The 17,500-nt window shown below is 45.6% G+C and overlaps 1 protein-coding gene across 1 annotated transcript in view; it reads right to left on the bottom strand.

Annotated features, from left to right (window-relative positions):
* Positions 1-17,500, bottom strand: part of efnb3b (ephrin-B3b) — a gene marked incomplete at both ends in the record, with an annotated part of 158,158 nt that overhangs the window by 15,577 nt on the left and 125,081 nt on the right. The window contains one exon of the mRNA XM_080742163.1: positions 1,627-1,719. Within this exon, the coding sequence (XP_080598289.1) occupies positions 1,627-1,719 (93 nt within the window). The remainder of the gene's footprint in view (positions 1-1,626; positions 1,720-17,500) is intronic.

Genomic DNA, 17,500 nt, shown 5'->3' with positions numbered 1-17,500 from the left:
CTCGCACCGCGACAAATTGTGATCTTGTAGATTTGCTATTCTCAAAATATTTGTATACATTTAAAAACTTCTGAAACAGGACATTATGCATAATTAGTACTTTCCACTTTTGGTACTTTATGTACATATTTTGACACCAACACTTTTGTACTTTTACTCGAGTAAATGTTGAATTCCTGACTTTCACTCGTAACGGAGTATTTCTTCATTGCCGTATTGATACTTCTGCTCAAGTAAATAAACGCGAGTACTTTTTCCACCAATAATGTCTCCAAAGCGGGAGACATTATTAGCCTTGTGGTCCTCGTGGAACGGCTACAATTGCAACAAGTGTGTGTGTGTGTGTGTGTGTGTGTGTGTGTGTGTGTGTGTGTGTGTGTGTGTGTGTGTGTGTGTGTGTGTGTGTGTGTGTGTGTGTGTGTGTGTGTGTTTTCATGAGTCCACTGTAGGTGTTTGAGTGTCCATGTCATGATTGATTACATCAACGTCTTCAGAGGCATGCGGGGGCATACGTCTGTGTGTGGTGCGTGCGTGTGTGTGTGTGTGTGTGCGTGCGTATGTGCGTGTTTGTGTGTGTGTGTGTGTGTGTGAGAGAAGTGAAGTGGCTAAAAGTGTCTAAAAGGCAGAGTGAGAGGAGAGTCAACAGGGCTCATTAGTGCTAGCTGATCTCACACCTCACTCCCCGCTGCACTCAACTCTTAATGAGCCCTGATACACTCACAGAGGAGTGCACGCACACACGCACGCACGCACGCACGCACGCACGCACACACGCACACACGCACGCACGCACGCACGCACACTCTTTCTCTTTGACACATACACACTTTCTCTCTCCACAAACACCTACACCTACTTTTTATTGTACTGCTGTGTGTGTGTGTGTACATACCATGCATGAACATGTGTGTGTGTGTGTGTGTGTGTGTGTGTGTGTGTGTGTGTGTGTGTGTGTGTGTGTGTGTGTGTGTGTGCGTGTGCGTGTGTGTGTTGCTTATCGTGGTATATTTGAATGTAAACCGCTGCGTGGGCTCTGCATTGAACATGCAGCGCCACGCGTCCATTCACTCCAAGGGCGTTGGGACGGTCACGTTGTGCCGGACCGCAGAGTGTGAGGAACGAGATAAAGACACCGTAGTGCGGCGTTCCCCAAACACTGGGCCGAGACCCGATTTTGGGTCGACAGTCCATTTTTATGGGTCGTTGGTAAATAGCCATTTTTTTCCGTTTCCTACCTTTGAAATGAAAGAATTTCAAACATATATATTTTTTAATACATCAAAGAAATTCTGTGGATAAATACTGGTAGGAAAATGTTTAATAAGTAGTGGAAATAGTAGATCTATGTGTTGCATCGCAACATATTATGAGCTTGTAGATCGGGTATTTTCACTAGTCTGGGTCCTGGGGAGATTTCTCTTTTGGTTGCAGAGCAAAAAAAAAAAAAAACGCTTTGAAACCACTGCTGTAGTGAAAGAGAGAGAGAGACTGAGAGAGAGAGAGAGAGAGAGAGAGAGAGAGAGAGAGAGAGAGAGAGAGAGAGAGAGAGAGAGAGAGAGAGAGAGGGGAACAGAGAGAGAGACATACACACACACAGAGAGAGTGCTTATTAATTTGAGGACTTACTCTGTCCCACTTTTAGGACCACCTTCATGCCTTGCGTGGCACACACTCCTCCCCTCATACTCTCCAGGCCCTGGCGCGTCCCATCTGATGTAGCTGCAGGGAGAACACAGAAAGAAAATGGATCAATTATGGATACTAGGGCAGCGGCTCCCAAATGGTGGACAGGGAGGCACATTGGTGTGTCTCGGGAGATAAGTCCAGGTGTGCCCTGGGACTCTTTGTCGCAACCACACACACATTATAATTGCAGTAACGTTCAACAAAATATTTCAGTACTTTGTGTGCAGTTGTTTCCCAATACAGAGGCAATTTCAACCTGGTGTCCCTATTTTGGGCTCGTTGTTATAGACCTGCGAAGTGTCCATTTGGGTAGATTTTTACACTACACACGCACACGCACACACACGCACACGCACAAGTGCACGTGCACACGCACACACACACACAAACACACACACACAGGAAACTCGCATGAGAAAGTCCGAAACATTCACGCCTCTCTCTCTCTCTCTCTCGCGAGCTCTCTTTCTACAGTACAGTACGTGTGGCGCCAACAACAATGGTGGCCATTCATACCGGTCGGCCATTCCGACGCGGCAACGGCCGAGTGACATTTGCAGCCGCAGGCGATTAAACATAAATACAAAAAACACACTCCAGCCAGAAGCTCCCGAAATGTCAAACCCGTACCGCAACAGGAGCGCCTTTTTTTTTTTTTTTTAATAAGTCCTCGTTTAAGCAAGCCCGCTGGTATTCATTAACACCCCCGCTGTGGTCGCGTTGGAACCGGCCGCTTCTAATAAAGCCCCATTACTGCTTGGACTGGACAAATATCAGGAGAGGGGGAGGGAAGGGGGAGTCGCCGAAACGTGGAGAGAGAGACCCAGGGACATACAGAGAATGTTGGAGAGGCAGGAGCTGAAATTTCTAAAAGGGCCTTTTGGTGAACATAATATGGAAAATAGCCGACCTCCAAGCTCACAACGCTCACAACGCGTCGCGCTGCGACGCGTTGTGAGCTTGGAGGTCTGCTATTTTCGGCGCTTGATACCACACTGAACTAAGCATAATCAAGTCAATACTGAAGATGGATAACGGCATGGATTTCTACACAGAGAGAGGGCAATTCTTCCAACATAAGATGCTACTTTCAAGTTCAGGAGAGTTCGGCAATTCATTCTCTTGAACGCTGCCTTCAGGTATGGCATGGAAAGAGGGCACTGCATTTCTTTTATCGTAGTAAAAAAAACTGCATTCATGGTCCGGAGAGGGCACTTTTTTTTACAGGCGGATAAAAGGGCAGGGGCTCAAGCCCCCTTTGGTGTCTATGTGTGCACGTGCCTGGAGAGACCACAGCTTGGCCCGACGGAGAGCGGGACGGTAATCCAATCAAGGGGGCTGCGCGTGAAAAAAAGAAAAGTGCCTCAGAGACTAACGGGCGACCAAAAAGTACGGAGGGAAACCGAATACGGGCTGCGGTGAATGAATACAGTGTTAACCCTCAAATACCCGGAACGCGCCCGAGTCGCGTTACATTTTAACCACTTTAACCATCATTTTATGCTTTAACTATTGAAAAATAGCAGATATACAAGCTCACAGCGCGGCACCGAGTGCCGCGCTGCAAGCTTGTAGATCTGCTATTTTTGAAAAAAACGTGAAAATGTGTGCAAGTCTTTGAATATCTTTGACCCGATCTTTGACCCGACTTCTAAAATCCTTCCTCTAAATCAGTGGTTCTCAAACTTTTTCATGTCAAGGACCCCCCCCAGAAGCAGAGATTTGAGTTACAAAAGTTTGCTTTGAAAAATGTATATTGAAAAATGTGCACACATTTTCACGATTTTTTCAAAAAATAGCAGATCTACAAGCTCGCAGCGCGGCACTCGGTGCCGCGCTGTGAGCTTGTATATCTGCTATTTTTCAATAGTAAAAGCGTTATAATTCTAGACCTAAATCGGTTAAAACCCTGGATGTGTAACTGCTGCGCGGACCCCTGTCGCCTCGTATTACCGCCTTTGCTTGCGTTCCAATTAGTTGAATTATAGAGAACGGGAGGTTTCACCCTCCCCGCCGCTCCCCTCCTCGGGGGCCGAGAGTGGATAACGTTGAGAGGAGCGACTCTTTAGGTGACGTGATGCGATGTTGCGTGAGTCACTCCGGCGACGGTGGAAAGTTTGCTTTGCTCAAGATGGATTTGCTTGCACACGGTAGTTTCTCCACAAGGATTACACGCCGCATTATGCTGTATCTTTACATCTAATCTCTTGACATTCTCCCCATACTTAACCCACTGGCATCCCGATTTTATGTGTGCCGTTATAGGTAAAAAATAAAATGCTATATCTGTTATTATTCTAACAATTTCATCTGTTTTTGGGCTTTGTATTTTCTTATTTTTTTTATTTTATTTAACCTTTATTTAACCAGTAAAAACGCATTGAGACGCAGTCTCTTTTACAAATGGGAACTGGCCAAGAGGGCAGAAATAAAAATTACACAGTCCTTGCTGCACATGCCATACAGGACACAAACAACAAAAATAGAACATCCGTGATACATCACAAATACATAATAACTCCAAGGTGATACACTTTACACAATATAAAAGCTAGTTTACATACTTCAGGTAGCACTACACAAACAGTATGCAACCTGTACCATAAAAGGAAAAAAACTACTGAGAAACTAGTAAACATCCGAGCAAGTGCAAGTAGATCAAACTTGTTTTCAAAATATTTAAAAAAAGTGCAGATAAACTCTGACATTCTGAAAAGCTGCACTAGAATCTACATCACGGGCTGTGCATTAACCTCAGGTACAGTACAGCCAGTTTGGGAATCGAACCCTCCTCGGCCACAAAGTACTTTTTTCTGTCAAACCACAAGCAGGGGTGTCGCAACAAATTCTGGGCCCTGGGTACAAGGACTCACTTCAATTATTTTGTGCTTTAACTATTGAAAAATAGCAGATATACAAGCTGACGCCACGCTGCGAACTTGTAGATCTGCTATTTTTGAAAAATCATGAAAACTTGTGCAAGTCTTTGAATATTTAAAATCCAAAAGGTTTTTTGAAAAAACTATGTTTCTATGTCAGTGGTGCAGTGTGAAGGACCCCCAAAATGATATGTATTTGGCCACAGACCCCCATCTCAAAATATTTAGTTCCGGGGACGTCCCCAGAAGCAAAATTTGAGTTACAAATGTTCGCAACAAAATAGTTAAAGCATAAAATAATGAAGGCCCTCTCCACCTTGGGCCCCAGTAACTCAGTCCCACTTTCCTCCCCTTGTGACGCCCCTGTCTCCAAGAAAGAGACCCACTCTTCACAAGTACCAAGCCTGGACATGAGTGTGTGCTGCCTGTGTGGGAGAGGCAGCCCGCGTGAGCATGAAATCCAGTTAAAATATCACACCTCTGCCTACAAGAAGCATGTCAGCAGATGTATTATAGATCACACGCGCAGAGGTCAGACAGCCAGGGAAGGCCAGGAGGAGAGAACACGGGGAAAAAGTGGCGACGGGATGAAGGTATAGATGAGAAGTGACAGCAGGCGGGCGGGGGGGAAGAGGAGGGAGAGAGGACAAAGAGAGAGAGGGGTTCAGACACCACCGCTGGGGGGGGGGGGGGGAGAACCTTGTATGTTCAAAACCATTCTTTCTCAGGAAATGGAACCTGTGTTCTGTTGGATCCAATGTACTGTAGATATTTATAAAAAACCTACAGACACACTTGACCACTTCTTTCACTTTAAAACATTTTCAAAAGTAGCAAAAGCTGCAGATCTACAAGCTTGTAGATCTACTATTTTTGCTACTTTTGCGTGACACTATAGTATGATGAAGTCAGTAATTCGGGAAGAAAGACCCAAAAAAAAAAAAACACGTAAAAAGTTGAAATATGGAGATACAATGTTTCTTTCCGACACCAACGATATATAAAATGACTATGCTATGGGGAGAATCCTTCAGTGACCATTTTTTATATTTTTGTATCATCATCATAAATGAAAGCCCTATTTTATGTGGCGGGACATGAGCTTTGAGACCCGCTATTTTGGCTTTTTTTTTCTTCTTTTTTTTAAAACTGGAAAAGTTTTGATATAATATGTAAGCCAGGTTCTCACAGCACACGTACAAGTCAACGTATAGTAGTTAGTACAATGATTCAAGTACTAATCCTTTGTGAAGCCAAGGTTTTGTTTTCACCTGAATGCGTGAACTGCATCTGCACTCAACGCTTCGTTTCGTCTTAACAGGGAAACATCTCTCTTTAGAAATGCTTAAACTGATTTCACGCAGACTTATATCACTGTACAAAGTATCCACCTCTTCATCCCTGTCGGCCCACATCTATTTCCGTCCCCCTTATACAGTTAGCCTTGAATCCTTTATGGCAAAGAAATATATATGTTTTTCTCCCGAGGCTGTAGATTAGCATGTCTGTAGCTAAGCAGAGAGACAGACAGAGAGAGAGGGAGGGAAAGAGGTGTGAATGAAAGGCAGCTTCACTTTATAACACCTCTCTCTCTCTCTCTCTCTCTCTCTCTCTCTCTCTCTCTCTCTCTCTCTCTCTCTCTCTCTCTCTCTCTCTCTCTCTCTGTCTGTCTTCATCCCACCATCCTGCCTGCCAGCCCACGAGTGGCGTAGAGAGTGTGAAAGCAGGAAAGGTCAAGAGGGACAGGTGGGTACGGTACGGAGGGATGGAAGGGACAATAAGGACGGATGAGGGAGGGAGGGAGCGACGGATCGCTGCGGCAGGAATGATGGCGTGCCTGCGGTGTGCGTCACAACCCGCTGGGGTCCACACGTTACGTGCACTTTTAGGTGATAAAGTTATCACCTTTTAGATGGAGACCTTATCACCTAAACAGCGTTTCAACATCTACTGTAAATCACCGTTTAGGTGATAACGTTTCCCACCTAAAAGGTGATAACCTTATCACCTAAAAGAGGAGTATGCATGGAGCCTTAATAACGCAGTGGCTCTCAACCTGTGCGTCGGGACCACCGGGGGTTCAATATCTTGAAAATGTGTGCAAATCTTTGAACGTATATATATTTTAAAGCAGACATTTGTAACGCAAATCCTTCTTTCTCTTGGTCCCTGGAACTAAATATTTTCAGATGGGGGTCTGTGGTCAAATACATATAATTCTAGGAGGTCCTTGACATGAAAAGGTTTGAGAACCACTGAGGGGCCTTTTCCACCAAAAGAACCTTGGTTCAAGAACCAGTGCCGTTCAACTTTCTTGGAACCTTGGTTCATTCTTGCGAACCGGCCACAAACCGGCTTGCGTTTCCACCAGATAGAACCAGATTGAACCAGAGGAACCAAGGATTCTGTGGTTCCCGTTCCGAACCAACTTTTACGGTTCGGAACCAACTCGGTTAGTTATAGTTGTGGTGTCGTAGACTCCACTCGAGTTAGAAGGATTTTTAAAACAATACATAGTTGTAATTATTATTATAGTGCTTGGCGAGGACAAACCCTTTGCTGTTGGGAGAGTTTTCACATAATGCCTGCGTAAATTCATTTATAATTCAACTCAAAGTAGCACTACATAATTTACCACTCGTGCCATGACAGGTATCATTTATTTATTCATCGAATTTCCACAGGTTTTGTTTATAAAGGTTTTCAGGGCAAACGCGAGACGGTAAAGTACTTTGCAAAATGCCAGTGCCCGGGCCTAAATGATACTATAGGTATCATTTAGAAGTGGGGTCACGGATCAAAAGGCGAGAGAGAGAGAGGTGTTCCGGTGGACTTGTCCTCTGGGCACAAAAAGAGAGACAGGCAGGGGAGGGGGGCGGGGGAGAGCTGGGTGGACGACGTGAGAGACAGAGAGGGGAGTCGTGTTAAATTCAGGTTAAATTGAAGAGGGATGTCTGGTCCGAGCAAAGGGAACAGAGGAAATAATAATATCGTCGTTGTTGGGTGGAAACCTCGTATCTCCAAGTTTCGATTTTGTACATTCTTTCGCAAAGTAAAGCCCTGCTTCATCGTACAAGGCCGTCGCACAAAAGTAGTGAAAACAGCAGATCTACAAGCACACAACGTGCTTGTAGATCGGCCGTTTTCACTAGTTTAAATCATTTTTAAAATGATAAATGCAAAACGAACGGTTTTGGTCATACAAGGTTTCCACCCCGACAACGACGATATAAAAAGGGGTTTGGAAAGGGAAAGGGATATGAGAGAGAGAGAGAGAGAGAGGGAGAGAGACATGCGATTTCTGAAAATAATGTCTTCTGACATGCGGGGGAAGATTCTGATATGATGGGAGCCAGGGCAGCAAGGGAGATGAGGTGAGGAGAGAGTGAGATTGAGAGAGAGAGAGAGAGAGAGAGAGAGAGAGAGAGAGAGAGAGAGAGAGGAGTGTCAGAGACTGATTGGCTGTGACAAGCTGTTGCTGATATGATGAGGACAACACACAATGGGACCAGAAGAAGATGACCTGCACAAAAAGACAGAGAGAGAGAGAGAGAGAGACGGGGGGGAGGTGAAGAGAAAGGTCATGGGCTAAGGAGGAGGAGGAAGGGAGCGAAAGAAGATAAAGTTAGAACGGAGAGAGAGAGAGAAATAAGGAAGGATGTGCCAGATTACAGGTCCATGAAAGAACGCAATGTCTCCTCCTTGGTGGAAAAGTGGAGCGGTGATAAATACAAAGAACAACGGAGAGAGAGAGAGAGAGAGAGGGAGGGAGGCACGGAGACGGGGAGAGGTGACGAAAAAAGAGTGCAGGGAAGGAGAGAAAAGAAAAACAAAGAAACACAAACTAACCAAGCACAAGACTAAGAGTCCAAAAGGCCCGATAGTGGCCCCTAGGCTGTGCTTGGTCCTTACACCCAGGAAGACCAAGGTGGTTTGATCTGACCTTGCCGTTGGGACGGTTTGTTCAGAGTTCAGACTGTTAGGCAAATCCCATTTGATCCTCAAATCTGATCTTATCTCGATTGCGCCGTAGTAACGTATAGTCATTCTACATTCTAAAACGGCTAGTTCCATTCCTTGATTCTGATTTCCCTGTAATTGCTGTGGTATATGAGACTATAACCCACACCTTGAAATAGTTTATATCAAACCCAGGTGTGTTGTTTCTTTCCACAGTGTTCCACAGTGCACCAATTATCTGCACCTGTGTTGTTGACAAAAAAAGCTGGGAACTACTTTCTTGTAGCCGGGAACTTTCTTGCAGACCTTGTAGTGAATTATTAGTGAAATAGAACAGTTTTAATTGGTACATGTCTATGATTTTTCATGTTGCCATATTGTAACCGTTTCAGAAAAGCAATAAGCCACGCGAGGCATGTGGTTACCTGTATTTTATAACGGCTGAGAGGGTTGGAGACACTCGGCTGCGACTCTCAGCCATTATAAAATACCAGGTAACCACATGCCTCTTGTGGCTTATTGCTTCAGTATATTTTCGGCGAGCAACACCGTCGTAATGACGAAGTTTAAATCAGGCTTCGGCGCGTGCGTGCCCTGAGACTGAGACACGTCATTAGAAATCAGATTTGTGTCGCATTTCAAACCACCTTAGGGTACGCGGTTCAATGTCTGATTAGCAAAAAATCGGTTTCCACGTGTTTATTTTGATGTTCCGACTTGATAAATACCAATCTGATTCCGGTCTGGAAAAGGCCAAAATCAGATTTGGGATGCAGGTCAGATGCATGGCCCTAGAGCGCTGCATGCCATCTCATTAGTGGAGCTGAAAACAACATTGAAAAGCCACGCGGTCAACAAAATCAGTAGAGTTCACCCTCCACCGATCCATCACCATCGACATCATTAGGGAAATGAGGATTGAGTGCGATCACAGACATGAAGCCCATGATCTGAACACGGCATCATTATGATTAACATAAATCTTCATATTTTTCTCTTTTCTACAGTGATTCATCCTCAATCCTCCGAGTGCTTCGACGCTGGTGATGCGACACATCGCAAAAAACAAGGTCAACAAAATCACACAGTGGGAGAGGGGGGGAGAGAGAGACAGAGAAAGACAGGCAAAGAGACAGAGACAGAGAGAGGGAGAGAGAGAGGGAAAGAGAGAGAGACACAGAGACAGAGAGCAGGGACGTGCAGAGAATGTTAGAGAGGCAGGGGCTGACATTTCTAAAAGGGCCTTTTGGTGGAAATATCGAAAATATTTCCCGTGCGTTATACCACACTGAACTAAGCATAATCAATTCAATAAAAGAGATGCGGCGCAACGGCATGGATTTCTACACAGAAAGGGCAGTTCTTTCAACATAAGATGCTGCATTCAAGTTCAGGAGAGTTTGGACAAGGCAATTCTCTTGAATGCCGCCTTCAGGTATGGCATGGAAAGAGGGCATTTGCATTTCTTTTACCATAGTAAAAACTACATTCATGGTCTGGAGAGGGCACTTTTTTTACAGACGGGTAAAAGGGCAGGGGCTCAAGCCCCCTTTGATGTGTGCACATGCCTGAGAGAGACACAGAGACAGAGAGTGAGAATACAGTAGGAATAGTAGCGGCGCACCTTTAATCTTAACCACCTAATTTACATGACAGATAAAGAGGCAGCGGCAGAGAGAGAGAGAGAGAGAGAGAGAGCAAAGCTATTTGGGATGAGATCAGAGAGGGAACGGAGAGAACAGTAGGAGAGAGAGAGCGACAGAGAGAGAGAGAGAGGGAGAGAGAGAGGGGGAGGGAGGGAGTGAGTAATTGAGACAATGATCAGCAGTGATGGAGGGATGCGGCGCGCTGGAGGTTGGAGGAGAGGAAGGGCGTCGCTCTGCCACCCCCGGCTCGACAGGAAGGCCGGGGGCGGGGGCGGAGGGGAGTGAGTGGAAAAACTCAATTAATGAAATAAAACCGCAGTCAACCTCGATCAGTGCTGCACTGGAGGCTGGGGAGGGGGCTGGTGGTGGGTTCCGTCAGAGCCCCATTTATACTCGGCCGTGCCGCCGTGTCACGCGCCCGAAAACAGACGAGTTACAAGCTCGCGACACGTCGCAGATGCGACAGGTTGTGAGCTTGTAGATTGGCTATTTTCGACGTCTGATATCGCAACTACATATCGTCACTGTCGGGCAGAAACCTCGTATCTCCAAGTTTCAAATTTGTACGTTTTCTAAGTAAAGCCCTGCTTCATCAGACAAGGCTTTCGCACAAAAGTAGTAGATCTGCAATCACAAAAAGTAGCAGATCTACAATCACACAATGCCTCGCGGTGCGAGGCATTGTGTGCTTGTAGATCAGCTGTTTTCACTAGTTTAGTTCATTTTTTTTTATGATAAAAACAAACGGTTTTGGACATACTGTACAAGGTTTCCACCTTACAACGACGATATAAATCATGGGATCCATTCTATCTTGAGACTGCCATCTCACTTTGTTTCTCTCTCTCTCTCTCTCTCACTGGCTGTCTGAAATCACTCCCTACTCATTATATAGTGCACTATACACTATAGTGATTACGCCATTTTGTAGTGGTGTTCGAATGTATTAGTGCTCATTACTATTCCCTGTACAGTGGACTCATTTGATCCCATAATGCATTATGAAAAGTAAGGTACAACCCATGGTCATTATCGCAATCCTTTTTACATACAGTAGATACATTGTGCATTGCGCTAAAAGGAAAATGCAGACTTACTTGAGGGACAGAAATGATCATCATTGATCATCATTGATCATTTTAAAGGAGTAGTTCACCCCCAAAATGACTTTTTTGTATTGATTACTCACGCTATGGAGACTTGAGTTCAATAACACTTTTTTCTTTTAGTGACATTCCTAAGACAATAATTTCATTACAATAAATGAGCCCCTGTTGATTCCGGATGGAATCAACAGGGGTAAATTTACTATAATCACATTGTCTTTGGAATGCGAAAAATACAAAAAAATATTACTGAACTCAAGTCTCCATGGCATGAGTAATCAATAAAAAGAAAAAAAGTCATTTTGGGGGTGAACTACTCCTTTAAGAGTTCACTAGTCTAGTGAGTGAGTAATTTTGGACACATGCCTCGGTCTTTAGTTCTCCGCACACCTCCCTCTGTCTCTTCCCTTTCACTCTGTCTAACGTCCTTCATCCCCACTCTCTCCATTTCTCCGTCGCCTTCCCTTTGTGTCCGTCTCTCTGTCCCCGTCTCACCTGGTCGCCACCACTCCCTCTCTCGCTCTTTATCCGTCTCCCTATCATATCTCTCCGCCTCCCCTCTCTCTCTCTCTCTCACTCTCTCTGTCTTCCTGTCCCTCCCGTGTCATATCGCAAAGGGTCACACCGGAGGCCGCGCCGTGCCTCCCTTCGCCGCGGCTCAAATTTAGCCGTCGCTGCTCCACCGCCGTGTAAGCCGAGCAGCCGGCGGGGCTAATGTCTCTTGGAGGAAGCTGCTGCATCACCTTGTTTGGTCGGTCGTGTCCGGACACGTCACCTGGCACCCCCGGCTTGTGTTAGCAGCAACGCTCAGCATTGTCCGCTGACACCTCAGCAGCTTTATACAGCAGCAGGCGTCTGTCTCACAGACACCCAGCCAACGCGGTTCAGCTCACACCTGGTACTAGACTTCTGTTTCTTTTTTCTTTTTCTTTTCTTTTCTCTCCTGCTCTCTTCTCACCGAAACTACAAAGTGATGTTGTTGTGAGAATGAACAAAAAAGAAGTTCTCGACATTCTTCTGTGATGTGACAATAAAGCTGATTTAGTGCAGTGTTTCCCCAAACATAGGGTTGGAGCCATTTTTCTTCTTTCTTTTTTTCAAAGATTTGCATACATTTTCAATGAAAAATGATAGCAAATATTTTCATAAATAATAAGTGATGTGATGTGTTTTTTTTATGGTTTTATCCTGTGAAGACTTTCCATATTTTCTCTTTTGGCTCTTGAGCTCCAAAAAAGTTTGGGAACCTCTGTTTTGGTGCGTGCACGTGCAAATGATCCTCCCAAGTGTGCGCGCGTTCAAGTGCATAACCTCATACGCCTCACCATGCATACCTCACTGTTTTGAATCTTATCTGGAGCGGTGAAGTGAGCACTTCAGATGTGTCCGCGTTGAGTGTGCAGGTGTGAACGTATTGGTGTGCGCATTGGAATGCATATGATGTAATGTAGGAATCAATCAAGCTTTGTTTATACAGCGCATTTCATACATCAGGTGCACTTCGACGCGCTTCACTGAAAAGAAAGCTCAAAAAGAAAAGGAAAAGGTTTCCGTCGGGTAGAAACCTCTTATCTCCGTATTTTATAAATAAACTAGACACGCAACAAATGGACTAGAAGAAAGGCTAAACAACGACCTTCAGGCGATGTTGTGGGTCCACAGACTCCTCACACATGTTCTATTCATGTTGTATATGAACACAGTAAAAATGTTGTTGAGGGTGCTCGCGTTTGTGGTGAACGGTGAAACCGAACATACGTCTTGTAACTAATAAATGTGATCATGGGTTGACTCCCGTTTCATTAACTAGCGGGTACAGTTGCAAGTTGGTGAATTAATATCCGTATATTCATTCATTCACACTGATTCAAGCAGGGAACAGTCTCACACGCGAGCACGCAAGCATGCACATGCACCAGCACATGCACACACACACACACACACACACACACACACACACACACACACACACACACACACACACACACACACACACACACGCGCGCACGCACACACACACACACACACACACACACACACACACACACAGACACACACACTGGAAGTGACCAACTGACATAGCCTACAGGACCTACAGCCCTGTATAAACTTGGTAGAGCGGAAGCTCCCTATTTTTTCCCCTGTATAGTAATCTTCCTTTAAAATAGCTGATCTACAAGGTCACAACGTGTCACAATGCAACGTGTTGTGAGCTTGTACGTCTGCCATTTTCACTTCGCCCCAGAACAGGGACACAGGCTAATGTTAATGTGGGTGACTATAGTTGTAGGAAGCATAAATCTATCTTTTTGGGGTTTTTCGAACATTCGCCTGATTTAAATGAAGTTTAGATGCAGCTCTTTTGTTCACTCTCAGCATAAAACGACCCACTGTTTAAGTGGTAGAAACATCTAATGGCGTCGGTTCTTCTTGGCTTTTTAGAAGTAATCTGTGATTCCATTGTAGTACACAGTAATACAACTCGTTTGGGAACGTAGGCAGAGGCAATGGGGCTGAGGATGGCTCTGCTGAGAAGCTCTGTGTGCCGCTCATTTCAAGAAACTAACATGAACTACAAAATATTTGGTACTGTGCGAGAATGTAAACTCTATGGTAAATTGTGTGCTCTTGAAAGTTCATTTTAATCTGTGTGAACTCAACTTTTTGAGCTAGCGCTTGACTGTGTAGTGTGAACTAGCTCGCACGGACCGCTCGCACGGAACCACTCTTCTGAACTAGAAACACACTGTACGGCGTAAGTGCAAATTGGAACCCACTTCCAGCAATGACAGCTTCATTAATGGCAGCCGCAGTAAAAGAACGTGGCGCAGATCAAACGAGGAGGAATAAAACAAACCACCTCGCAAATGAGGAAAAACAGGCAGGGATGCTAAAATAAAGCGGTTGGAGCACGCTCTTCACTCTCTCTCTCCATCTCCATCTCCATCTCCATCGCCGCCGTCACGCCGCGCTCGAGCTCGTCTCTCCCACGCTAGCCTGTGGTGCGCCGCGGTTGTGCTCGGCCGTGCCAGTTGTGAGTGTAATGAACGCCACGGCACGTATGCTAATGCTAACGTGGAAGACACACAAATGTGAGTGGGTGTTGTTGTTGTTTTGCCCGCGGGCATGTTGATGTACTATGTGTCGGAGCATGGAGCATGGACTTGTTTTCCAGTGTGTGTGTGTGTGTGTGTGTGTGTGTGTGTGTGTGTGTGTGTGTGTGTGTGTGTGTGTGTGTGTGTGTGTGTGTGTACTGTCTCTGCATGCATATTTCTCACTGTGAGTGAGTTTGATGTGTGTGAGAGAGAGCATGTGAACAACTAATTGCGTTCCCATCTGGGAAAACGAAGCTGACGCTTAGCTTCACCACCACTGAAAGCAAAAAAAAATCTGCAAGCTCATGTGTGGTGGTGATGGTGTCGCATACACAAACTCTGGAAGGCAAAGGTAGCCAATCAGGAGGGAATATGGGAAATGGGACAGATCCATGTTGATGAGTTGACTTTAGAGATACTGTGTACCGCATTCTTTGGCCAAAATCTGTAGGAGCTGTGTCCTAGCTGGAACAAGTGCCCTCTCCAGACCATGAATGCAGTTTTCACTATGGTGAAAGAAATGCAAAATGCCCTCCTTCCATGCCATACCTGAAGGCAGCATTCAAGAGAATACGGCATCTTATGTTGAGACAATTCCCCCCTCTGTGTAGAAACACATGCCGTTACGCCACATCTCCAGTACTCACTTGATTATGCTTAGTTTAGTGTGGTATCCAGTACCGAAAATAGCCAACCTCCAACCTCACGACGTTGTGAGTTGGAGGTCTGCTATTTTCTATATTTTCACCAAAAAGGACCTTTTAGAAATTGCAGCCCCTGCCTCTCTAACATTCTCTGGACGTCCCTGTCAGGAGCACAATTTACGGTCGCCTTCCTGTTCAAATTTGTAGCCCTCCTCTATCTCTCTCCTGTGGGTCCGTGCACTGTATCCACGTGTCACCTGGCTGAAGGATTCATGCCCGCTCTCTCTCCCCTCTCTCGCTCCCTCTCCAAACACAAACCAAACCCCTCCGAGTGAGCCGTCGAATTTCCTGTAACTAAAAACGTTGCCATAAATCTCCCGCCACCCGCTATAGCTAGCTGGAACCTGGACCCTGTGACGCATTAACGAAGCCATCACAAGCCATTACCCGGCCGCCACCGCGTGGGGGAGAAGGGGCATTAGCTTGTGTACCGAGACAGAACGGGCATTATTTTATAGCTCTCCGCCTTGAAAAGGAAAACGGGGGAAAAATGACTCCGGTATTATTTTCACTTAAATTCCACTTCCAAATGCATAACGGACTATTACCTCCAACAGAGCATGAGTTTTTTTTTTCTCCCCCTCCCGAACTTGTTTTACTGCTAAGGATGCAGATTTTTGGGTGTTTTTTTTTTGGGGGGGGGGGGGGGGGGGGGGAGGGAGCTCCTATTGTTGCAAACAAAGGCGTTCTGTCGTCGGCTGCGTTGCGCGGATCAGTGGGATCGAGAAGGACCAGTCAAGAGATGTTTGCGCTGCTTTCACACCACTGTCAGGTGGTGAAAAACCACAACTGTCAGTGTTCTGGGAAGTGGTGGAAAGCGATTAAGTACATTCACTCGAGTACTGTAATTTTGAGGTACTTTCACTTTACGTGAGCGTTTCCATTTTCCAATACTTTGTACTTCTTACGCTACATCTCAGAGTCGCATATCGTCGTTGTCGGGTGAAAACCTTGTATGTCCAAAACCGTTCGTTTTGTATTTATCATTTGAAAATTGTTCTAAACTAGTGAAAATAGCCGATCTACAAGCGCACAACGCCTCGCGATGCGAGGCGTTGTGTGCTTGTAGATCTGCTGTTTTCACTACTTTTGTACGACGGCCTTGTGTGATGACGCAGGGCTTTACTTTACGAAAAAACGTTCAAATTTGAAACTTGAGTTAATTACTATCGTAGTTACAAAACATGCATTAAACAGAGAAAAAAATAAGCCCTATTTTAATATGTTGGCTATTTGAAAATAGCCGATCAACAAAAAATATGAGTACCGGTACTTACTTTGGCTTTTAAGTATATGGATGCCAATACTTTTGTACTTTTACTCAATGAAGTTTGAATACAGGCCTTCTACATGTACTTAGTATTCTTATAATGTGGTATTGCTAAAAAGGTCCACATGCTTCCACCATTTTGTGGCAAAGAGAGGTCATGCGTTGCATAAGCATGTTGTTGTGTACGGTACTGTGTATGTATGTGCAGGTTCCCACTTCCCTCACGGAACCAGACGGCCAGTTAATGGGTGAAATTAGTGCGTAACTGGAGAGGACTATATATAGATGATGCTGGTACCTGTTCCACACAGTCATGGTCACAGTCACAGGTTAGAGTCCCATGACAGGCCGCGTGCTGGACAAATACTGACTCACACACACGCACGTACACACACCATACACACACACACAGGCGCGCGCGCATGTGCGCACATACGCGTGCACACAGAGTCATGCCACGGCATACAGGAATCCAGTCACAGGGACGAAAAACTCATGCCATCACGCAATTTCACACATGCTTCTACACAGGAGACCCAATTACAGTCAGGACATCAACTCACACACGCATCAAGGCACCGGCTCTCTCTCTCTCTCTCTCTCTCTCTCTCTCTCTCTCTCTCTCTCTCTCTCTCTCTCAAACACACACACACACACACACACACACACACACACACACACACACACACACACACACACACACACACACAAACACGCACACAATGGGATGGGACGTGGAAATTAGATCAGTGTCTCTGCTGGCGTGCGGTTGATCCCTCCTCGGCGCTCCGTGACATTTTAATTCACTGCAGTTATTCGCTTTCCATCCATCCCATAGTATTAACATCACTTGGCCCCCCTTTACACCCCCCCCCCCACAAACACACGCGCACACACCACACACACGCACACGCACACACACGCACACACACACACACACACACACACACACACACACACACACACACACACACACACACTCACTTCACATTAAACTCCACCACTAAAAACAAACTGGGCCCATTGGAGACCCTGTCGAGTACCCCCCCCCCCCCCCCCCCCCCCCAATGCTCCAGATCCTATATTCACACACATACTGGATCCCCATCGATACAGCAATCTTTGGGCCGATACCGATAGATTCCGCCCGATTT

This window comes from Nannobrachium achirus, assembly GCF_963921795.1.
Source record: "Nannobrachium achirus genome assembly, chromosome: 14".
Lineage (NCBI taxonomy): Eukaryota > Metazoa > Chordata > Actinopteri > Myctophiformes > Myctophidae > Nannobrachium > Nannobrachium achirus.
The sequence above is the reverse complement of the archived record's forward strand: the minus strand, read 5'-3'. Positions and strand labels throughout refer to the sequence as shown.